This window comes from Epinephelus fuscoguttatus, linkage group LG1 (assembly GCF_011397635.1).
Source record: "Epinephelus fuscoguttatus linkage group LG1, E.fuscoguttatus.final_Chr_v1".
Classification (NCBI taxonomy): domain Eukaryota; kingdom Metazoa; phylum Chordata; class Actinopteri; order Perciformes; family Serranidae; genus Epinephelus; species Epinephelus fuscoguttatus.
The window spans coordinates 45100634-45126260 of NC_064752.1; the positions used below are offsets into that span (position 1 = coordinate 45100634).

The 25627-nt window shown below is 40.9% G+C and overlaps 1 protein-coding gene across 1 annotated transcript in view; it reads left to right on the plus strand.

Annotated features, from left to right (window-relative positions):
* Positions 1 to 25627, plus strand: part of ptprga (protein tyrosine phosphatase receptor type Ga) — a 607325-nt gene that overhangs the window by 431128 nt on the left and 150570 nt on the right. Inside the window, exon 6 of the mRNA XM_049566435.1 lies at positions 19739 to 19805. Within this exon, the coding sequence (XP_049422392.1) occupies positions 19739 to 19805 (67 nt within the window). The remainder of the gene's footprint in view (positions 1 to 19738; positions 19806 to 25627) is intronic.

Below are 25627 nucleotides of genomic sequence, written 5' to 3' on the forward strand. Positions count from 1 at the left end.
TTTTGAGAGCTCTTGTCCTGAGGAGAGGTCAGTGGGATCTTCTGTAATTCTCTAGAGGACAATATGTTGACAAAATAATAAGTAAGCAATTGGAATGGAAAGATTTGCAGTTATAGCGAGACAGAGGAGATGAGTAGACAGAGCGTCAAAGCTGCCGGAAGAAATGGCAGAAAAAGTCTGCTTTATTTTGAAAAGAAGCCAAAAGTGCTACTTTCCCTAACAGATAACTCCAGTTATCCTCTGGTATGGGAGACATTCTATCTGTTCTTTTGGTTCTCTTTCCCTCCACCACCCTTCTGATTTATGATATAGCTGTACGCACGCATTTCCTCTGAACCTGGTGATGATATTGTGCAGTTGCAGCTCGCAACTCAAAGATTGATTTGAACCCGGTGCCCTCAATAACTTGGCTCTCGCAGATAGATCTCGACAGGTTGTGCTTGTGTGTTTGTTCCTATGCAAAGAGAAGTGTGTGTGGGCGCCAGCCTCAAAAGTGCATTTTTCTTTATTCATCCAGATGCCACTTGTTCTCCCACCCCGCACACATGCTTCAGTTTTTCTTGGGTGACCTGAGAAGGCAGGCTCTATCTGTGTGTGACTGTGAGTGTGTATACAGGAGGCCAATAGTTTTATTGTTTTTACAGAAAACGCACATATTGTATGATGCATGTCAAATTGAAACTCAGCACCAACATATTCAAACACCTCTCAGAGGATCTGTGTAGATCAGGTGTTTGCATTGATGCATTTTTATCATATGCTCTGTTGGTTCAAACACAGCATCTATGTGAGTTTGTCACTGCGTGTGGATAAAGTGTGTTTCTATGTTGCAGATTTTCATCACTCGAATAGCTTTTGTCGTGTAAGAAAAAAACAACTGTACATTTTAACTTTGTGAGCTACTATTGCTGTGTGTGTGTGTGTGTGTGTGTGTGTGTGTGTGTGTGTGTGTGTGTGTGAGAGAGAGAGAAAGAGAGAGAGGGACAGTCTCCTGAGCCCGCTTGCGTTGACGCTGATGAGTCCTGTTCAGAGAGAAGTTCTTTTGGACTGATAGGCTTACTGTACTACAGCAGCCTCCCACACAGCACTCCTCAGGGACAGTAAAGACTTAAGACTTCAGTGAGTGTGAGCTAAGACATTTAAGCTTAAGGGTTCATTTTTTTCTTCCTTTTTCCAAATAAAATGGCAGAATTGGAATTTTTTTAAAAAAAAAAAGTGATGAAAATAATCTTTTTGTTGTTGTTGTTGTTGTTTTTCCTTTACAATAAACAAACATTTAACTGCATTTTGATATCAGCAGACACACTTTTCTTATCCAAAAATTTCAAGCTGGTTTACCTTCACACTGCTGAGTAGGGCTCTATTTTTGTTAACTCGGCAGCGCAGCACAGATTGCAGTCAACTGTGCCCTGCTCAGTGTGCCGGGGGCGTGCCAAGCACATTTTTGGTAATGTTGTGGGTGGGCTCGTCTGGCGCACCTGTGGCACACATGCATACATGATGGGGTGAGAAAGAATACATTATCATACATTATAGGTGGGTGTGTTAGAGACTGTGCCATCATGGCCAATCACTTCCTTCAACCCTTTAAACACAGGGCTCTCCCCATCAGGAGCAAACATGTTATTGTCTGGGAATTTCAGGTATGAATACAGCAGCTCAAATATACAGCCAAGAGATGATGATGGCTCTTCCTTAAGTTATCTTTCACATTATGTTGCAGATTCTACGGGCATCTTTTTTTCTGTGCATAACAGCAATTGGTTAACAAAATCCATACAAGTTTCAGATTATTTATTGTCATATGCACAACGATTGCAGACAAGCAGCCATTGGCATTAAAAATCTTAGATCTCAGGCCCCCTTCAACAATGCTCATTAAACATGCAGAAAAGGAAGTAAAAAAAATGAAAATGTAAGACATAAAATAGTGTAGTGAAATAGTGTAGAAGTTATTAGATATGTATACAGTGTACAGTTATCACAAAATAACTAAACTGAATGTAAAGAGGAATGCAGTAAATGTATGTGTAATGAGAAAGATGTATAAATATAAATATATAAAACCACAAGAAATGTGGTGTGTAATGTGTAATCCAAAGCCTCTAGTATTGTAACTCCAGTCAGTGATCACTGTCTCTTTTGACCTGTACTGATAGGGGACAGGTCTGTAGTCAGCTTACCTCTCTCTGCAGTTTAAATGTCTCAGCCTTTTATTCCACAGTCTATGTTCCCGTCTTTTGTACTAATTCTGCTGGTTTGGCATGTCAGAGAATCACTTTGCCAGAATAAATTTAGGCTTTTGTATTTGCATAGTTCAATGTTGGGGCCACGCTGTCTATGGTACTGGAACCGATGGATCGATAGAAAGACGGAAGAAGTCAGAGAAAAAGAGAGAAGGAGAGAGAGACCTGCAAGCTGCAAACAGCCGTTTCTATGGAACTGTTTATAAGTTCATATAATATCTTCTCTGAATAATAAATGTATTATTTGATTTTGAAACAATAGCTTTACGCTGTTATTTAGCCTTTCCGTAGCTGTTTCATGGTTAACGGTTGATTAGCTTTCTTTAATGGGGGAAGAAAAATGCCCCCTCGCAATTTTTAACAGCTCCCTTGGTCCCTTCATCCTGGCGCCTTGCCTGGTAAAGCCATAGGTAAAAGCATATACAGATAAAGTGACAATATGACACTGAAGAGACAAAAGCCATTTGCTGTTAAATACCACCATAGTACCATATATATATATAACAAAGGTTAAATTTAAAATGCCTCTTTAAATCTGAAATTATTTTTAGTTTAATACAAATCAGTTTGACTGTTTCATATGCAAAATTAACTGCTGACAATATGGGGACAAAATAGTTGTCTTCTTATTGCTACACTAACTCAAAAATACAGTTGAATTTGGATTTTTAAACTAACAAATAATAACAATAACAGATAATAATTTCTTGGAGCATCACTGTAAAATCTAACCCAAACAATCTCATCCCATTGTGTTAGTGATCACAGCGACACGTCTAGGGGAGCACAGACAACCTCCTAACGTAGGGTAAATTGTAACATGGACTTTTTAAGTGGTTACACAGGCTCAGTCCTTTCATGCTTCTGGCCAGTTGACCACAATACTGCCAAAGAGTGACCTGCATTTTCCACGGTTCTAGAAAGCTGTTCATTTTTAGCTCAGTGGCCTAGCGGTAGAGTGTCCACCCTGAGACTGGGAGGTCGTGGGTTCGATCCCTGGCTGGGTCATACCAAAAACTATAAAAATGGGACCCATTGCCTCCCTGCTTGGCACTCAGCATCAGGGGTTGGAATTGGGGGGTTAGATCACCACATAATTCCCGAGCACAACACTGCTGCTGCTCACCGCTCCCTCAGGAGATGGGTCAAATGTGGAGAACAAATTTCACACACTCAGGTGTGTGACAATCAGTGGGACTTTAACTTTAGCATGTTGTTAGAATTAAACAAAAAAATATCTCAAACAGTTTGTATGTATGTATGTATTTACTCATGCGGCTGATGGTTTGGTCGGATCACTAACGTTTTTAAGAACAGTGGTGATAGAACCCCCTGTTTCAATTGTAATCAGCTGAGAAACAAAAAAAAGAGCACATTTTAAGATATGATAAAAAAAATCAATATATGTTGTTTGCTTCATGTAGTCAGAAGAATCATAGATTGGGTTCACTGATGAAAATTATAGTGTCCATATACTACATGTGTGAGCATTAAAAAGGTGTAAAGTGTTGCGTTGCCATGTTCAGTGGGACACTTGATCACACTTGTTGAAGCTGGTCTGCTTTCACTAATAGAAAAACCCTCATTGAACGTAAGAATAGAAACCCTCATACTGTACAGTGTGATGAAGTCCAACCAAAGTCAAAAAACAGCTCTTTTACAACTGTTAATAGTTTGAACAAAGCAGTATGCCTTAAATTTTGGGAGGAAGTCATTTAATTCTGCTTGCATGGGTCTTGCCTTTTTCATATAATTGTTAAAATCCAATTATCATTCCATCTTTATTCTGTGTCAACATGGTCAGGGCTGTCTTGTTTTCTTTTCCTCCCGACTGTGCCTCCATTCATATGTAATCTTCTCCCTCCCCTTCCATCAGTGTGTTTCTGCAGCAACTACATTGTTGCTCCTGTGTCATGTATTAATTAAATCATCACGCTCGTGTTACAGGACAAATTGGGCCCATCATGTAGGCTGAGCTTGAATCGCGCTTTTATGACCCAGCATTGCATTGCACCACAGCCTCTGATTGAAATAGATGGCCGTTGTAAACAGCTATCATTGCCCTTTTATTTGCTTATTTACAGCACTGCATGCCTCCACTTTTTTTTTATAGAGGCCCAGCTGGGATGCAAATCACATGGAGCATCCACTCTACTTTTTACTTTTTGTTCCTTAAGTTAACATGAAAATCCCACTGTGTCTCATCTCACATGATTTTGGGGCATCTGTACCTCATTTAATATTACAGAGAAGAGAGAGAGAGGCAGAGGAGGGAGAAGAAGTAAGGCACAGAACAAAGAGAATAAAGAAAAAGCTTTCTTGGACTTGACTTAAACTCCACATTGTGAGTCATACACACTCTGCTGCTTACTGACAAAAGAGCTTATTTAGACAAGGACAAGGAGTAGGAAGGAGGAAAATAAATCTGAAGGCGCATTTCAAAACAGCCTAATTCCACATGGCATTGATTGATATCATGAAAAAGGTGATGGTACATGTGAAGCAGTGATTTTCTTAAGCAATTCTATTGTTCACAACACTATCCATGCAGGAGTCACAAGACACACATGATCAAAAAGAATGTGGGATACAATGAATTGTACAACTGGGGACAACAGTGCAGACTTTGGGTTTTTATTATGTTGCACCCAAAAAGTGAGAGTGGGCAGGGATTTCTCATTTTGTTTAACAGAGACTGTCCTCTCAAAAAGAGCAACAGCATCAGTCACTTGGGCAAGTGCCCCCCAAAAACCCTCCACCAATCAGTCAAACATTAAAACCACTGACTGGTGAGGAGAACATTGGTCATCTTGCAATGCTCTATTGGGAAACATCGTGTCCTGGCATTCATGCTGATGCCTGTTGACACATACCACCCAAACACGATTGCAGACCAAGTACCCCCTTTCATGGTGATGCCACTCCCAGATAGCAGTGCCCCCACCCAGGAGAACAATGTACCATTCCCCACTGCAAAAACTGCTCAACAATGAACCAAGGAACCTGACAAAGAGCTCAAGGTATCCACCTGGCCTACAAATTCCCAAGATCCCAGTCTGATTGAGCATATTTGGCGACGTACTGGTACCCCACCTTGTAACCCACAGGACTGTGTTCATAGCCTGGTAAGACCTGGCTATGGGAAATGTTGCTTCGCCAATAGGACTCAAATTATCTGCCACCAATGCCCCTGGGCCATTCCTGAGGTGGATATAAAAGAAGGTAATAGACTAGGCAAGATAATAATAATAATAATAATAAATTTTATTTGTTGGTGCCTTTCTGAGCACCCAAGGACACCTTACAATAAAAACATACAAAAATACTAATAATACAACATTAAAAATAAATAAAATACATGACAGAAAATTAAACCGGATAGGCAAGTCTGAACAGATGGGTTTTAAGGTGTGATTTAAATTGTCCAATGGAGTCAATCTGACAGATATGGGGGGGCAGAGAGTTCCAGAGTCTGGGTGCAGAGCAGCTGAAGGCTCTGCCACCCATAGTGGTCAGTTTGAAATTAGGGACAGACAGAAGAGCAGCTGAGGAGGAGCGTAGAGCACGGGTGGGGGTGTAAGGGTGGAGAAGGTCTGACAGGTATTGGGGGGCCAGGTTATGGAGAGCTTTGAATGTGAGGAGAAGGACTTTATATTGGATTCGCTGATGGACAGGTAGCCAGTGGAGCTGAATGAGGATGGGGGTGATGTGGTCGGTGGATTTGGTACGGGTGATGATTCTGGCGGCAGAGTTCTGGATGATTTGGAGACGATGGAGAAGTTTGTTGGGGAGACCAGTGAGGATTGAGTTGCAGTAATCGATACGTGAAGTGACAAGTGTGTGGACCAGGACCTGGGTGTTGTGTTGGGTGAGAGATGGATGGAGTCTGGAGATGTTACGTAAGTGCATGAAGGCAGTACGGGTCATGTTACTGATGTGGGGGGGAAAAGAAAGAACACTGTCCAATATGACACCAAGGCTTTTGACTTGGGAGGAGATGTGGACCGGGTGACTGTCGATGGAAATATTGAGGGGATGAGTGTTGAAGAGTGTGGACCTTGTGCCGACGAGAAGGACTTCGCTTTTATTTCCATTTAGCTTGAGAAAGTTGTTTGTCTCCAGGCCATTAACATCTGGATGACAGTCAGTGAGAGCAGGGGGGCGGGGGGGGTGCGGGGCGGAGTGGAGATGTAAAGTTGTGTGTCATCGGCATAACAGTGAAAATGAATTCCAAAGTGACGGAGGACGTCACCAAGGGGGAGGATGTATATGATGAATAGAAGCGGTCCCAGCACTGATCCCTGCGGGACACCATGTGTAATGGATGATGGTTGTGAATGAACACAAGAGCTGCGTACATGACTCTGTAGCAGACAATTGGTGGCCAGTCAAAATGTTACAGTGGTTACTAATTTTTTATATCTCTTATTTATTCAGTCTCTCTTTCAAACTCCATGCAGACTAATTTGGAATGATGTTCAAGTACTGCTTGGTCAGAGACTGATGATATTTTCTAGCGCCCCATCATTGCATCGTACTGGCAAAGTGGCTAAAATTAGTAGCGGATGTTAGGTTTTTTTTTTTTTTTGTTAACACATACCTTAGATTTCCCTGTGGTTCTTTGTAAATGCACAGTTGTATCGTACTGTATTGTGTATGTGAGCAGAGGTTGTTAACAGTGTCATATTTGCAAAATTGGTGCATCGCTTCAAATTAACTCCACCTTTTTTGTAAGTTACAGAGCTGAAGGGTTCTTTTTCAGGTGGATACTTATGACCCATTGAAAAACTCTCATAAGCATAAGGGAAACCCATATATATATGTATATATATATATATATATATATATGTATATAAAAAGATGGATAGTATGAAGACATTCTCAGTACATTCACTCCTGGATCTATTCATTCCCAGACAACCTTGAGGTTCATTTGAATTGGTTTTCCATTCCGGGGGGGCTTTTCCTCACATTAAAGGTAGCAGTGTCAAAGTGGAGGTGCTCAGCAGGAGTAAGAACAGCTTGATGAAAACTTTGGTTTGAAGATAGGAGACCTCGTACCACTTCATTCTGCTCAAAATCCAATACCCCCCAGTGACGGTAATTAGGCAGTATATGCCGACACTGCTAAACCACCACTGAGCTGCTTCCAATTCAGCACAGTGCACACCACTTGAGGAAACATTAGCCTCAGCAGTTATGCAGCGAAACAGAATTCATTACATGTCATTTGCCATCAGTCTTTTTTTTAAGCAATTTGTCAGGAATTTTCTTCATTACTGATGTTTCAATCGATGAAGTATTTGTTCTTCACTGTGATGAGGTGATGAAAGCTAATGTCCCAGTGTGCTTTGTCTTGGCCGCCTCTTCCCTGCATGACCGCTGCCCTACTTATTACACACCATTGCTCAGACTGACGAATCGACAGCCACTGTCATCGCTCTCCTCCATCTTACCAAACAAAAAGATCCCTTTATATTTTGATCATATTCTGATCATTTTGCCATGCTTGACAGAAAGGGCACTATATCATAATTATGACCATGTCTGCAGCTTTATCATGCTTTAAGCGAGAAACAAAGGTTGTTTTTAATGACCTGTAGTGACGTCCAACCCTATGTGCTTGAAAATCAGAGGAGAAAGTGGTGTTAAGAGGCAAAGGACTGTAGCTAAAACTATGAGCACCAATTGGGTTAAATGGTGTGGTGTGGGTATGATTACACCAACAAACCCAGTCGAATAAGACAAAATGCAACATTGTTTCATTATAGTGTGTCTGTAGAAACACATATCTTGAGAAGTGGTTCAAAACCCTGATGTCTCCAGGGCGCACATTATGAAAAGTGAATGCACTGACAGAAACAGCCGTGACTGTTTTACATCCCATTCAGATTTAATGCATCACATTACATTTTCTGTCAAGCTGCATATACTTTTCATCTGTAGAACTATCAAAACCAACAACTTTCAAAGGAACAATTCTTTCTCACATTAATATTCGAGTCATCAACTTGCTTATCAGAGTCACAGATGAAAGTTGCTCATGTGAACACACATGCTGTTTAATGGGAGTGCGATATGATTTACCGGTTGACTTGGTGATGTCACACAAGATATTGGTGTTAGTCTTAAGTCTAATTCTAACAATCACCAGATGGCACAGCCCCCGTTATCCTAGATCTTCTTCTTTCAATTTACTCCAGCAATGACAGAGGGCAGTCTTCAACTACTGAGTAGTCTAAACTCACTGTATTAATGACTCAGCTCAATCACCAGAATAAAATGTTGGCATTGTTAGGTTCTGCAAACCTTGAATACATTACTTTTGTACATACAGTACAGGCCAAAAGTTTGGACACACCTTCTCATTCAATGCGTTTTCTTTATTTTCATGACTATTTACATTGTAGATTCTCACTGAAGGCATCAAAACTATGAATGAACACATGTGGAGTTATGTACTTAACAAAAAAAGGTGAAATAACTGAAAACATGTTTTATATTCTAGTTTCTTCAAAATAGCCACCCTTTGCTCTGATTACTGCTTTGCACGCTCTTGGCATTCTCTCCATGAGCTTCAAGAGGTAGTCACCTGAAATGGTTTTCCAACAGTCTTGAAGGAGTTCCCAGAGGTGTTTAGCACTTGTTGGCCCCTTTGCCTTCACTCTGCGGTCCAGCTCACCCCAAACCATCTCGATTGGGTTCAGGTCCGGTGACTGTGGAGGCCAGGTCATCTGCCGCAGCACTCCATCACTCTCCTTCTTGGTCAAATAGCCCTTACACAGCCTGGAGGTGTGTTTGGGGTCATTGTCCTGTTGAAAAATAAATGATCGTCCAACTAAACGCAAACCGGATGGGATGGCATGTGGCTGCAGGATGCTGTGGTAGCCATGCTGGTTCAGTGTGCCTTCAGTTTTGACTAAATCCCCAACAGTGTCACCAGCAAAACACCCCCACACCATCACACCTCCTCCTCCATGCTTCACAGTGGGAACCAGGCATGTGGAATCCATCGTTCACCTTTTCTCGTCTCACAAAGACACGGTTGGAACCAAAGATCTCAAATTTGGACTCATCAGACCAAAGCACAGATTTCCACTGGTCTAATGTCCATTCCTTGTGTTTCTTGGCCCAAACAAATCTCTTCTGCTTGTTGCCTCTCCTAGCAGGGGTTTCCTAGCAGCTATTTGACCATGAAGGCCTGATTCGCGCAGTCTCCTCTTAACAGTTGTTCTAGAGATGGGTCTGCTGCTAGAACTCTGTGTGGCATTCATCTGGTCTCTGATCTGAGCTGCTGTTAACTTGCGATTTCTGAGGCTGGTGACTCGGATGAACTCAGAAGCAGAGGTGACTCTTGGTCTTCCTTTCCTGGGTCGGTCCTCATGTGTGCCAGTTTCGTTGTAGCGCTTGATGGTTTTTGCGACTCCACTTGGGGACACATTTAAAGTTTTTGCAATTTTCCGGACTGACTGACCTTCATTTCTTAAAGTAATGATGGCCACTCGTTTTTCTTTAGTTAGCTGATTGGTTCTTGCCATAATATGAATTTTAACAGTTCTCCAATAGGGCTGTCGGCTGTGTATTAACCTGACTTCTGCACAACACAACTGATGGTCCCAACCCCATTGATAAAGCAAGAAATTCCACTAATTAACCCTGATAAGGCACACCTGTGAAGTGGAAACCATTTCAGGTGACTACCTCTTGAAGCTCATGGAGAGAATGCCAAGAGTGTGCAAAGCAGTAATCAGAGCAAAGGGTGGCTATTTTGAAGAAACTAGAATATAAAACATGTTTTCAGTTATTTCACCTTTTTTTGTTAAGTACATAACTCCACATGTGTTCATTCATAGTTTTGATGCCTTCAGTGAGAATCTACAATGTAAATAGTCATGAAAATAAAGAAAACGCATTGAATGAGAAGGTGTGTCCAAACTTTTGGCCTGTACTGTATATCATATCATATCATATCATATCATATCATATCATATCATATCATATCATATCACATCACATCATGTCATATCAATAATTCTAAAGTGATTTAGTGTAGGGGACAGTGGATGGCGTGACTCCTAGGCAAGATGCCTGCCAAGCTCTGGACTTCTGCAGACCACCGTCTGGCTTTTAGCTTTTTAACTGTTCTCTAGCCATCCGCCACTGCATTTATGCCGGGATAGTGGGAACTGCCCATTGTTCCGACCATATTAAACCCATTGTTCCGAAGTCCCGTTGTTCCGAAATCATCATGATGCCCTGTGGTTAAGGTCTGGTTAGGTTTAGGCACAAAAACCACTTGGTTAGGGTCAGGAAAAGATCATGGTGTGGGTTAAAATGATAAAGAAAGTGACAAACACATAAGCCGTGAGCCTGCTCCGCCTCAAGCCTTTCCCAGCTGACCCAGAGCCGGTCGCGGCGCACCATCAAGATAGAAATACGCCCGCCGGGAGCCGTTCAGCACCGCGGAAAGCTCCCCACACAACCCGGACCCCAGAGTTAATTACAGGAGGTTATGGTGTTTCACTCTCTTCTCTCTATGACAATTGTATCTCCACCAGTAGTCTACTTTTGTTGTGTTTGCTGATCCTCTATGGTACACAAATACAGTATAGCCTAATCACATATCGGAACAATGGGATGTCGGACCAATGGGCTGTCGGACCAGAGACGTGGACCCGGGATAGTGCCATTTGTTTCTTACAGAGTCTTAGGGCTGCTGTGAAACTGTGCCTACATGGGGCAACAAAAGAGTTTGTCTTGGGTGCGTCGGTACAATAGACAAACAAGAAAGGACAGCAGAGAAGATACCTGCACACCAATATAACTGGAATAGAAAGCCACAAACATGTCCACGGGCTGAGATCAACGCAAAAACAGTAAATTTATTTAAGACATCTGTGCACAAAAAAGTGATCAAAGTGCAAAAAAAATGATAGAGTGAGTAAAAACAGCAGCAAATATTTCATTCCTTTTTAAAAGCACTGTTCACAGTCAAAGACAGAAATTTTTGCTGTGGTTGTTACTCACTTTTTTTTTATCAATTTTTTGCATTCTAAGCATTTTTTGTGCACATATGTCTTAAATAAATAGGCTAGTTTTGCATTCATCTCAGCCTGTGGACCTCTTTGTGACTTTCTAGCCCAGTTACATTGGTGTGTGGGTATCTCCTTTGCCATCCTTTCTTGTTTTTTACAGAGCCATCATTGCCTTTCTTGTCAGAACAGTGCCACAAAAGGCTGCTGTCTTTTGTTACCGAGACATTTTATTTACAGAGCTGCTTTTCCTGCTAGGATGTTGCCATGAAAAACAGCTGTGTTTTTACCTAGACATCACTGTATTGAACTGAAGTGAACTCACTTTACTGCTTGACACATAACTTTACATTTATGTTTCAGATTCAGAAACTTTCAGCATAGTGTAATTCTAAGAATAACTGCAAACCCCAGCAATGATCGGTGACCCAATCTCCAGATCAAACAATGACCAGAAGGCCCAGTTTCCTGTAGGATAGGTCTAATGGCTCATTTATGCTCAACATTAGATACAATAGATGTTAGATGTCAGATGTTAGATGGATGTTTGTACTCATCCATATTTGTGTGTTTCCGGAAAGCTTTCGGAAAGGAACAAAACAGAGCAGTACTATCGGAGATCATTGAGGAAGGAAGTGTCGCATATTTCAATAGAGATATGACCATAGGAAACGACAAAGAAATTTAATTAATAGCAGAACGAAACACATTGGTAATATATAATGATGCGCAGTAGCACATAGTTAAGTGACTGATCCTGTCCTCGTGTCAGGATGTATTTAAATGGTTGTACAGACCTCCACCATCTACAATGCTGCCTCCATTTAAAGGTACAACATTATGATCTCCTCCACTGTGGCCTCAGTTTTTGTTGTGTGAAAGTTTTGATTCCACCCTCTCGCGCCATCTATTGGCTGTATCTATGCCATCATAAAGGACGCGTGGAAGTATGAGGGCAGTGACGTTTACAACGTTTGAAATAAATGCATCTATTTTAATACATGAAGGGAGTATAAATTAGCCTTACGAATGGCAAGAAATGACAGAACCCTTTAGTCTAGAATGACAAGAAGACCAGTGTCCTTTAATCCGGACCTGAAAGGTCCAATATCGTTTAGCCTGTATGCACTACAGAAATACACAAAAGACCCACAATGCCTTTGTCTAAATCTAAAAATCTCAAGAAAGTTCAGTATGTATTAAAGTAGGACTAAAAATGATCATTCAGGCCACAGTTCCTATAGTATACACATATACATAAAATGACCATTAGACTGGTCTACTGTCATCTTGCTCTGATAGTAATCAGAGGTCCATATTATCCTTTTGCCTAGATCTGATAAAGACATGAAGGCCAGGCCCCCTTTTGCCAGTTCCAAAACTAACAAGTAAAGAACAGCAAAATAATGCCAGAGTTTCTTGTCTGCCTTTCTCCCTGTCTTCCACCTCCTACTGACGAATTGGTCATTGATGTAATTAGTAACTCTGCACTCCAATGTGTCTTCTTTGAAAGAAGTCCAACCATTACATCAATTACGCCATTGATTTATCAGCAGTTAGTGCTGCCAAAGGCAAGGGGGGGAGAGATGACTCTCTGTAAGACACAGAAGGAGGTGAAGGAAGTCAAGAGAAAGAGAATACATAGTGAGGGATCTTGGATGGATGACAGTGGGAGGAAGGGACAGGCGATGAGAGAGAGAAAAGTGGCGGAGGAGAGAAATATGAGGACATGTCACATTGTACCACAGTTTCTTTTTTTCCTGATTTGTCACTGCAGTGGCCTGTCCCTGGAGAGGAGAGAGATGGAGCTGTGGGGAGGACTGAAGAGAAAGAGCGAGAGATGCAGGATTTGAAGAGGGATAAAGGGGTAGATAGAGAGAGAGAGAGAGTAGGACATTGTGATGTGAGGCCCGGTGGCTGAGGATCTCAGGGGACGAGCCTGTGGGCTTTCAGAGACAAACATTAATAATGAAACGCTAATTCCCTCTGTCCTCCTTTCTTTCTCTCCTCCTCACTGTCTCTCTGTATGTCATTTTCTCTCTGTGTCTCCATGGCCGCCTTTATTTCTCTTAATCTTCTTTCCTTTACACACACACTTTTTTCCTCACCCACTTTCTGTCTTGCCTTGTACCAAAAACAAGCTCTTTATTGCAGTTCCAGTTATTAACTTCTTATGCTATTTGAAATGATTACACAATGTGCGTGTGTGTGTGTTTGTGTGGGTGAGGCTAAGTTAGAAACTGTGTCTAACATTGCCACAGTTAAACTTTTTCTACTTCCCTCAGGTTACTTTCTTGTTTAGTGTTTTACCGTCTGTATCAGCTGCACAAACCCCTGTTGTCCATAAGGGGGAGATCATGAGAGAGAATTCTTTTCCAATGGAGGACCGCCTGGAATGCAGTCCTCATTTGCCATACAGTCTCCTAGGGCTAGAAGTTTTTTGGAGTCAGTGCGTCAAAACGCTCCTCAGTGTCACAGTCAGTCAGCCTCTGACAAAGACCTCCATTTCCACCTTGTATTAATATTTGCACTTAACATTGCAATCAGGATGCCAGGAGATGGACAGACTGCACCTGGAGGTGGAGAGGAGCCCTTTAACTGCAAAGGAAAAATAAGAAAAGCCAAAACTTGCAGGGGCCTGCTATAACCTAAACTATTAGGGTAACTTTGCCATTGGTTAGCTAACTAGCACTAGTGAGCTTCTCCAATGTATCTGACAATTTATCACATAACGTTCAAATGATTCAGAAAGTTACTGGATGCCTGTTGCTGTTTCTCCCCTCGCACTTTGTTGCTTTCTCATGAGAGTATCTCCCATCACTTCCTTTGACCAGGGATACAACATGTTTGTTTACAAGCCTGCCAGTTCTGATGACCTAATTTACACTTTTGCATTCAATCACATTGTTGGCAGATTTAAGATAACAAAAACCCTTATTGGATTATGTGCAAATGACAAAGGCCAGTTATCAGATCATTCGGGTAAGGTATCCAGATACAGATTAAATGTTAGAACAAGGCATTTACCATTATACCTGTGTGTATAGCGCCATTTCTTATAAATGGTGACTCATCTGTTTTGCATCCAGAGCCTCCAGCTTGTGTGGGTCTGGAGGAATCTACCATGCAGGATGATTGCACATAGCCAAAACCACTGTGATCATTTCACTTTTAGCAAGTGCTCGTTTTGACATTCAAAAAATCAAACATTAGCTTGACTCTTGCATAGGGTACTGAATGTGCTGAGTCCAGCCCTGTGCTTTTATTTAGTATAATCAGGCCAGTAGTACATTTAAAAGCTGCCACAATACACTTCTTGGTGATGTCAAGAATAATCTGGAGCAGGCTTACAAAACCTCCGCCCAAGAAGAGGCTGATATCCTCATGTATGAACTGCAAAGTCACCACGAGTAAATGGGCAGCACCTTCAAAAAGCCACCAACAGGAGATTAAATTAAAGCTGCTGTGAAAGAGATAATACATTAGGTTAACATATGTTGCTCTTGTCCAAGAAGAGCCGTTACCCAGTAAAAGAAGCAGTGCAGTTCTCCTGGGCAAACGGCCAAACAGAAGTTGGAGATGAGCAGCGGGGACAGTTAGAATTTGGGAGAGGATGTAGCTGCTTCCACAATCAGTTAAATCCAGGTAGCCAACAAGTTTGTGCTTTGAAATCCAGGAGAGGTGCGGTTGAGAAGAGTCTAGGGAGGGAAGGGAGACGTGACAGCAATCTTGGCAGTCTCTCATTTGTTCATGCAACATGTTGGATATGGATGCTGGCAGTGGCTTTGCAGTAGTTTGGGTTAGTTTGGATCATACACAACCAAGCTGTTTCTCACTGTTTAAGACATAACACCTCTACATCGATGACTAACGAGAAACATGGAGTGCTCTGGACATTTTGTAACTGGTATAAGATATGCTGCATTTTGATGAAGTATGTTTGTCATTTAAAGTGTGTACAACAATACTTTATTATGGTGATAATAAGGATTTTTGGTGTAATTGTGGTCATAGGTGTATGCAGCTTCTGAGGGAATGTCTTCAAATTTCGCATAAATGTCCATGTGGACTCAAGGAGAAACTGATAAAAATTGGTGGTCAAAGGTCAAGGGTCGAGGTCACTGTGACCCGATGTTAATTTTGACAGCTATTGTAGATTTAGTCTTAGTCTTGAGACAAAAATGCCAATTAGTTTTAGTCATGTTTTAATCATTTTTATCCTTGATAGTTTTGGTTGAGTTTTTGTTGACCAAAATTCAAAATGATTTAGTCAACGAAAAGCCGTAACATTTTAGTTAGTTTTATGTTTGTTTTTGTTTCGTTTTTTGTTTGTTTGTTTTTTTATCTTTAAACTAATCTTGTGACATTAATTCATGTATCAGAAATTAGAATCAAGGTGACAGGTTGTAAAAAAATTTCATTTATTCATTTTTTCTACAGCTACAAATAATTTATACACACTTACAAACTGTCATTTCTCCAGCAGTTTTTGACAGGTTTAAGGGCTGATTTACAAGTACACACTTGCTTATCATCATTTGAAAAGCTCGACATCTCTCTATTTATGCTCCCAAAAACATTGACACCATAAGTAAGTAATCTATGATGACTAGGATGTGTACCTAGGTTTATTATAAACTGTGACTTATCCATCTCACTGTTAAGAAGCAGAAAAATAACTTAATCAAAGAAAAAGCAGTCAACCCAAAAACCTTCTTGAGACAGTCCGGCTCTGAGTGAAATCCTGTGGGCATCGGCTGTAAAGACAGGCAGCAGCCGATGGCTGTTTGCTCTGCTGCCATTCAGCACCAACGAGCAGAGCTAACTGCAAATGGCCACCGCTGCATCTAACAAACTCCACAAATCCAATTAACACTCACACACACACACACACACACACACACACACACACACACAGCTGCTTATTTACTGCTGAATTAAAGCTCACAACTCACACCAATGGCTGAAGCTGCTCCGGTGTGAATGGTGTGAGTCTATCACTAACATTTTCGTCTCATCAACGAAAATGAAACATGGATTTTGTCTATCAAGATCTATTTTCATCTCGTCACTGACCCATTTTTAATTATTGCAAAATTCACATGTATGTTTAATAAAATGATGGAGTGATGACATTTTATATCCAAAAGATCAAAGGTCAACTTCACTGTGACATCATAATGTTCTGCAAAAACACTTTTCTGGTCATTACTCAATGTTATAACTCAGGAACAGAAGGGGAGACATTTGGTCAGATACTGAATTGATGGAACTAATCTTGGGTGCCCACCTTGAGATTGCGCTGATTGTATAGATCTTCGGTGTTGCAGGAGGGGAAGATGTGTGTGGATCATTCATGTTTTAGAATATGTAGGTTTTTTTAAGCAATATCCATAGCCTATTCAAATTATTGGTTACATATGACTCTGGGTAACTGCAACTTGACTGGTTCACAGAGGTATGCAAGTGTGAGGCTGTAATTCTAGTTTTATATAGTGCATTTCATTCCAGGGGAGATTCATCCTTCATTGTGCATCACATAAAAACACGTGTTTGTATCCTACAACATATACCTAGACACACGTAAAACAAACATGTGCATAAACAAACAACTAGAACAATCTGATACACTTTGACCCTTCAGAACAAGCAGAAGGCCTGGGCCAGTGGACCTAAGAGTCCTGATTCATTGGTTCATAATGAAAAGTAGGTCAGAGAAGTCAAGGCAAGCAAGGCTGCTTGGGTTTTATAGACAAGGAGTAAAAATGCATAATCAATTCTGGAACTAATGAGGAGCCAATATACAGATCTGAGAACAGGTGTGATGTGATCCAGTTTGTTTCTTTCTAGTAAGGATTCTGGAAGCAGCATTTTGGATTAGCTGTGTGCCCACAGTCCTCTTAGGTAGACTAGTGAGGGGAGCACTGCAATAGTCCAACCAAGAGGAAATAAATGCATGTATGTTTTTCTGCCTCAGCCTGAAACAAGAGGCCTGTTCCTCTGGATATATTCTTCTAAAAAATAGAGAGCAATTATTTGTGAAATTTTCAACATGGCTCTTAACGTTAGGCCTGAATCAACAATGACACCCTGATTTTTGACCTGTGTTGTGCTTTTCAGTGAGAAAGAGGCTAAATGGGAACATATTTTCTGCTGCAGCGGCTTAGCACCAATTACAAGGATTTCTATTTTGTCTCTGTTAAGCTGGAGGAAACTGTGGGACATCCACATATTTAGGACTCTATTGCAACATTTCTAAAGTGCCGTAGTATATGAGCTGATTTTGTCATCAGGTGGTGAAGGGGTGGTGGACTGCGTAACACTATCTCATCCTCACATAGTGGTTCATGTGATGTTCTACAAATTAGTGCCACACAAATGGTGGCACGTACTTAACATGAAGTTACCGAGGTTAGGTTTAGAAAAAGAGAAATGATGAGGACGTACCTTAAATATGACTCAAAATTCAGTCAAAGTTTAGTCAAAGTTTACACGGTTGAGAACACTGGTCTCTTAGGGAAAGTCCAATTTTTTGGTGTCCCATCCACCAACCCAACTTGCCATCTTTAAGGACTGCTTCCCTTTCTTTTTACTCCCATCAGCGCATTGGTCACATCATTGCAAATCTCAAATACGTGGGTTACACACAAATTACTGGCTCATGATTAAATAGGATATGTAGGAATTCTGGTGCATCAATTTTCATAGGAAAACAAACAGTGTGTGAGAACAGCAGCTTGCAAGACACCCAGGGGAGTCAGCTGCCAAGCTGCAGTGTTCGAGACCAATAAACAATAACGGGTTATTATTTGGTAACCCCTTGCAACATTTCTGTTTGTGGCACCAAACTTGGGTGTTTTTACAAGGCCTGAGTGCTTTACGCGGTACAGCTTGGCATTTCTCAGTGCTGTTTGAGCCACTGAACCTTGGTGTTTGTTTTCACTGACCCGTCCTTGCTTTCCCAGCCTCAAAATGTGGATGTTTTAGGCAAAATTATGAGTGTTTCCTAACCATAACCAAGTGGTTTTTGTGCCCATTACCTAACCATACCAAATGTTATACATGCATTTAAACACAACATTTTCTCAAGTAAAAATGTGCACGTGTGTCCGTGAAACAAATCCACTTTTTGTAGTCTAAAACATTTTTTTCTACAGAACAAGTCAGTGCGACTTGAATCAGAGTGACACGTGCTCATACCTATTCAACAAAACAGGTTGCTTTTCTGTGCATTTTAGCAGACACTTAAAGGAATTTGTATGAGACATTCAGAGCATTAATCAAGCAGCAAACCACTTTTTTCTGTGTAAAGATATAGTAGAGTACTGGTGTCCTTAGCAGAGAATGAAGCCATGCTCCGTCTATGTGTGTTGTAATGTGAGCTTTTCTGTTGAGCTGTGTCATCCAGGCTTGCATTTTAGAGCATGTGAGTCCCTGTCCCACTGGCTAGCTGACGGCAGACACTTAGTGCTGATATGGGGACAGCATTGTCACAGAATTGTAGCACCCACCCTCCAGTTTCCCCTCAAGGAACAACGTTAGCCCTGTCTGTACTGTTTCCATTGTTAACATTTAGTGAGTTAGCACCAATAGCTTCAGCTACCAGTGCGGCTAGTTGAGAGCTGTGTGCAGTCTATCCTGCCACACACTCGCCTTTAACCACATGCATCTCATATGAATCATTTTTGAGTGGTCATATGTGGCGTTTTTGAAGGCACTTGTGTGTTTTTTTTTTTATGCTTTAATGATTTCCTGGCTCCATGACAACAATGAAGGCAATGAAAACGCATGTGTTACTATGACATAACACAATCTTTGAGTTCAGATTAAGAGCGCCTTCAAGAGCTTGCTGATTGCTGCTGCTTGGTCCTCATTATTAAACTGAACGTGTTTTACCGCCCTTTTCTTTGAGCTTTTTGACTTTGTCCCCTCCACCTTTGTGACTTTTATTGCCCTTTTCTATCCCGTGATTTAGCACAAATGTATGGCATTGGCACTAAGCATGAGTCACCAAACAAGCTTTTTTAACCACAGGTATTTATCCATTCATATGTCATTTGAGTTAAACGGTCATATTTGCAGACACTTGTATACGTGTGCATCATGTAAGCCTAGATTAATGGACACTTCATGCCTGCAGGGAACTGAATCACTGCAGCAGCAGAGGATGAAATATAACAAACACAAAGATAAAAAATAAATAAAGTTAAATGATAGTCATTAACCTTACCATGAAATGAAATGATTCATTTTAACAACAAAAAATCAACAAGAACGTATCATGTGGGATTTACATATTACAGATTATATAAGCAGTGTGTGCACCCACATACATTCACACATTAGCATTACATAAATACACAAAACAATTTTATGTCCCTAACCTTGAATGTGTGCTGTGATGTTTTATATGAAAATTAATGCCATGTGATGATCGCTGTATCTCTATGTGTTCCTCAGGTGGGAGGGAAGGACAATCCTGCTGTCGACCCTATAATCCACGGCCTGAAGGGTGTGGTCCATCATGGTGAGTGGCAGTCCCAGTTGACTCATAAGAAAGCCGGGATTGTAGAAGTTATGGTTTTCTGAATGCAAAACATTAATCTTATTATTATCACAATTTATTTATCAAGATTTTAGGCTCTTCTAGCTCATTGTTTTGGTTTCTCCAGCCCAAACATAAATCAGTTTGTTAAATCCAGCCCTGGTCCATGATCATCATACTGGAATAACGATGGCACTTCAGTCATAGCACTGCTCTTAAAATCTGTGCCAGGAACTACATTGAGAAAAGTGAAACTCACTGGATGGTAGGCAAATTTTTTAAATCAACTAATAAGAATAATGGACAGATTATGAGACAATGAGCCCCTTGGCACAGATATGCAGAGGGACCCACCACCTCTCCTACACAGGAGAAAGACACAGGGCTCTAGTTTTGCAGACCGGGCGAGGCGGTGGCGCAGTGCACCTGCGCTTTGCCAACAGGGTGTGGCCAGGCGGATTTTGTAAGTTTGGCACACCGTGCACCTGGCGCAGCTACTCCTCTTTCCCACCTCAGTCCCTCCTACCTGCGCAAGTCAGAAAGAGGGAGGAGAGAAGGCGTGGAGTGGGTTTTACACACATCACACCAATCAAATGAGCCCCTCTCCTCGCCCTTAAATGCGCCGCACGAAGGCGTAATGAGAGTTTACTCAGTTCGCCATGGCAGAAGAGAGCACCAGCGTCAGACGGCCAAACTTCTCCCAGGAGGAAACTGATGTTTTGGTCTGGGAGGTCCAAGCTCGCAGTGTCCAAATATACGGAACTGCAAGCAGACCTCCACGGGCTGATGATGCAAAGGTAGCCTGGGAGGAGGTCACCACAACTGTACATCAATGTTACGTTTCTCTCGTGCGCTCATGCGCTCTCTCTTACTCTCTCGCAGTCTCACTCTGTTTCTTTTCTTTTGGCTTTTCTAAGATGACAGATGCTGAATATATACTCCCTATCTGATGCTGTGGCTGTTTGTGGTTGGCTGAGAGGGATGTGAACTCATTAGTTTGCAGCTGTGTTAATCAAATCAGGTTGGGTTTCCATTACGCGTGCCAAACTACCAAACTGAGCGCGCCTCAGGTTGCGCTGCTCGAAACTAGCTCTGTGCGGGGTTTGCCACCCTGCGCCACCCTGTGCCACCCTGCGCTGTGCCAGGAAACTAGAGCCCACAGACTTTATGATTTTATAATGTCTTTTCGTAGTTGTTTCACACCTCTGTAGTTTTGGGTCTCTCTGTAGTTGCTTTGTGTCTGTTTGTAATCTTTTTGAGTGTCACTGTATTATTAACATCTGTTGTTTTTTTTTTTTGTCTGTTTTTAGTTGTTTGCATCTTTTTGTAGTAATTCTTAATATCTGTGGTTGCTTTGCATCTCTTTGTAGTCATTTTGTGTCTCTTTGCAGCTGTTCTGTAACTCTCTGTAGTCAGTTTGAGTCTCTTTCAGGTGTCGGTACATTGTCTCTTTGAGTGTGATTTTTAAAGGTGCAGGTCAAGGGGGCAGCTTGACCTGTGCTCAGTGAGACCTGTACAGTAATCTATCTGCAATAAAGATGGAAAATGATGATGGAAAGATGTCATTAATATCAATAACAGTTCTGCTAGTGGCCAGAATATACATATATATATATATATATATATATATATATATACACACATATGCTAAACTAAAGGTCCTATCATCAGCCACCAGCTGAGTAGATTGTCCATGTAAACCTATTACACATTCTGTGCTGAATTATGGCCTTAAGTGTCTCATCCATCTAAGACTGAGTTCATGGTAGTCGCAGGGACACACACAATGATATTGTCAGGCCAGTTTGCAGCAGTTAAACTGGTTTACCCTATTGACTGAACATCTGGTGAAATGCTGCTATCAGCCAATCAGATTCCAGTATTGTGTGGAATTCAGATTCATTGAGTTTGACTGATTCAATTCAATTTCCAGCTGCATTTATCAGACTACTACAGCATAACAATATTCCTGTCCCGAGCCATAATATATTTGAAAACTGAACGAGTCCAGAGCAGCTTTATGCACTGATGGGGCTGAGTATCTGAACTGTAAATTTGCTTTGCTAATTTTCTCACTGTACTCAGGAGGGGTGTGGAATTAGCATGGTAAATTAGCTCTGCTAACAAAGGCCTTATCACTCTGAGCAATGGTGGCATTATAGGGAAAATGTTCTTTTTTTTTTTCTTTTTTTTTCTTTTTTTTTTTTTAGTATTACTACTACTATTATTATTATTATTATTATTATTATTGTTTTTATTGACTGCTGCGACCCAAAACTTGAAAGGCAAGGAAAGGTAACTTTAAGGTATGGGAAATTGTAGTAAAAAAAAATTAGTTAGGGTTAAACATTAACATTTTCAGCAACTTAATGTGATCCAATATAAATATTGAAACTGAATGAAAAGATGCAAACTATATATATATATATATATATATATATATAGATATATATAGATATATATACATATATATATAAAAATGTGACTGACGAGTTTTAAATTGTAATGTTTTAGTGAAAAATACATGTATTTGGGAAGCACTAGGTATATGACTGGGTAAATGAGACTTGGATGATACTGTGTTGAGTCGAGGGTCGAGTTGTGTAAGTGTTTGTGAGGGGATTTTTGATATAGTTTTGCTTGTTAAATGTGGCCCCCAATGATTTTAATTCATGAAGAAGGTTTGCCTTTTTTGGATTCTTTGTTCACTGTGCAGGCATGAAAGAAAAACAACATTTTTTCATGAATTCAAGGTAACACTGAGTGAGAAATTGATACACAAATTATCATTTAGTGGGTGAAGTGCTCCTTTAAATATTCTTGGTTTGACAAACAAAACCTTTTGATCTTCAGAAGCAGCAGTCAGTAAGAAACCAGAGACTATAGCTTTTCACTTCCAAGCACAGCTGACATGAATGACAGTCTGAGCAGCTTTATATAGAACATCAATCTGCCCATCTGGACAGCTGACCATCAATTACAGGAGACAAAGTGAGTGTCTGGCCCACAACATAGGCAGGGCATTTGAAGAAGTGGAACTGCACAGTATAGGATATATGTGGAGAGCAAAGAATCAGGTGTTACTTTAACTGACAAGGTCACTAGTTGAAGCCATAACATGTTGTGCTCTGCAATTTAGAGAAAAGATGCAAAGAAAACTCAGTGTAAGTGGGATCTTAAATATCTGATGCATTATGTTTGATCAAACTGTAACTGCAGGGTGCTCTGGCTTTGATTATACTCCTAATCAAAAAGCCGTAGCCTTTTGCATCATTTAGTGCCTCACAAACAGTATATTCACACAATAAATTAGGACTTCTGGGATGATCTGGTGTTTTATTTTTCCTCACATAACAAATGAGAAGATTTTACATTGTGTTTTGTTAGCACTGTATGCCCTCAGTCAAAAACAGTTGTCTCCTGCACGCAGCCCTGAAGTGCATCCCTGTCATGATCAAAACATTTATCCTAAAGCAATGTTCTGTCTTGTCCCCCCCAAAGGGCCCCGCTTGCCTTGCAACAGCAGAGTGAATTTTAGAGCTTCGGCATACACAAATAAAACTTTGATAAAACCCCACCGCATGATACTTGCACTTTATCTGCTGCTCAGCTGTCTTGGAAAAACTACTCCGCCTCCATAATTCATCTAACACAAAGACCACTCAAGTTCAATCAAGGCCACGCTCCCATCTCTCCCACAGGGAAGGTGGTTGGCTAATTTGCTCTGTCTCCACCAGTGCTACTCTATGGAGCAGCGGGTGGTTAAATTTTTCACAGCGCTCTCTCTTCTTGTTGCCGGGCTTGTCTGGCAGACATGCACCGCAGGTCTGACTCCTCTGTCTTTGTACCTCATGCCTTGTTGCATTTTACATGAAACCTCGCTGGAACAAATGCCCTCTGACTAGTTAGCCAGTGAGCGGCTCTGCGCCATTCCTGTGAAATCAGCCTGGTAAAAAGGCTGAGTCTGATTTACATAGCGGACTCATGAAAGGCTTCGGCGGTGAAGAGAGGAGCCCATTGTCTACACAGGGTTTGCAGGGACTTTGGAGGCAGATGCAAAGACTGATAATGATGTGGTGGGATGATGGGAAAGACGAGAAGCGGCGGTGAGGAGGAGGGGGAGGAGGAGGAGCACGGTGATAGGTCTCTCATGCTCTCGTGCTTTTCATTTTAATGTTGGTTGTAGTGAATTTTGTATATCATCTAGAGATTTTATCGCCACTATTTGCAGAGATCATGTTTACAATGAGCAAGTTCAAACATCAAGAATACTCACAGTTGTTGGAAAAGAAAGAGTAGGTACAATTCCTCGCACTAAGACTGTCAAAGTGAATCAATCATTAGCACTATAGGTGTTGACTGGAAAACACTATTAAATGAATAACAGTATGTCTTTAGGCAACTGGTCAACAGCATTGACAGAATATACAAAGTACATCATATATTTTCAATATCAATACACTTTAAAGGCCCAGTGTGTAGGATTTGGGGGGGATATATAAGCAGAAATTGAATATAATATAATATAATGTAATGAGTATGTTTTCTTTAGTGTATAATGACCTGAAAATACAAATTGCTGTGTGTTCTCCCCACCTTAGAATGAGCCGTTTATATCTATGGGGAATGGGTCTTTGTTTACGGAGTTCGCCATGTTTCTAGTAGCCCAGAACCGACAAACCAAACATCAGCTCTAGATAAGGCCATTCACGTTTTCGCATTTTCGTGTCGGCCACCATAGTGAGAAGCCTAACTGCAATGTGTAGCATCAGAGTTCCACTGAGTCGTAATGTGAAACTACTTAATATTGTGTTTCTAGCGGTTTTATCATCTGGTCTGTTTGTTTAGAGAGGAAGGGACCTTTGTGGATTCAGCTTTCGGTGAATAAATAAATGGCAATTGTCATTGTGAACATAACAGTATTGCCATAGTCAAGTCTGTTTAAGTAAACGCCATGAATGACAATGAAAATACTGATGTATCAGGATCATGAATGTTTGCATCATGTCACAGGGGAAGATTTGTAACTTTGTTCCAGAGGGCAAAGGGCACTCGAAAATGAAGGGTAGGGGCAAAAATAAGAAATGAGACTGTGCTTTTGCATCGTGTATAGTGTCATTTACATCATCAATATCACTGGCATCTTAATTTACTTGCTATTGCAATCCTGATCATCCACAGTAAATCCATAGCATATTGCATGACAACTTATCCATTGGACGGTGATAGGTCATAGTGGTGATAGAGTGTCCAAATGCAGAGCATTTATTCACTGATGAATATTAATATCAACACTAAAATGCACAGCAATCTGGAAAGTAGTCGTTGAGAAATAGAGAAAGGAATACAGTACACAAGGGAAATAAAGTTAGTTCATCTTGTTCTTGAATTGGAGGATGAGGAGTCTGTTCAGTGTGAGGGCACATGAGATTTATTCTCAGGAGCACAGAGAGTTTTCACATCTCATCCAAGCTCTTCCAAAACAGCGGGCCTTTTAAGAGTTATCCTCACACTGACATAATGCACAGCACAGCTGGAGATGAGAAGTTTTTAAGATGCACCGCAGTGCACCAGAAAGTCTGAAGGAAAGGTGTGCTGACCAAACCAAAAATCATAAATAAATGATAACTTTAAAAGCCTGGCTGCTATTCCAAAATGATGGTCTAAAAAAAATATTGGCATAATTAACTACCATCATGCCAAAACTGCTCAACTATCCAATAAAATCAAGATAGAGACTGTGAATAAAATCCTCAAAAATACACCACAAGAAAGAAAGGAGGACAGATAAATAGACGTGTCTG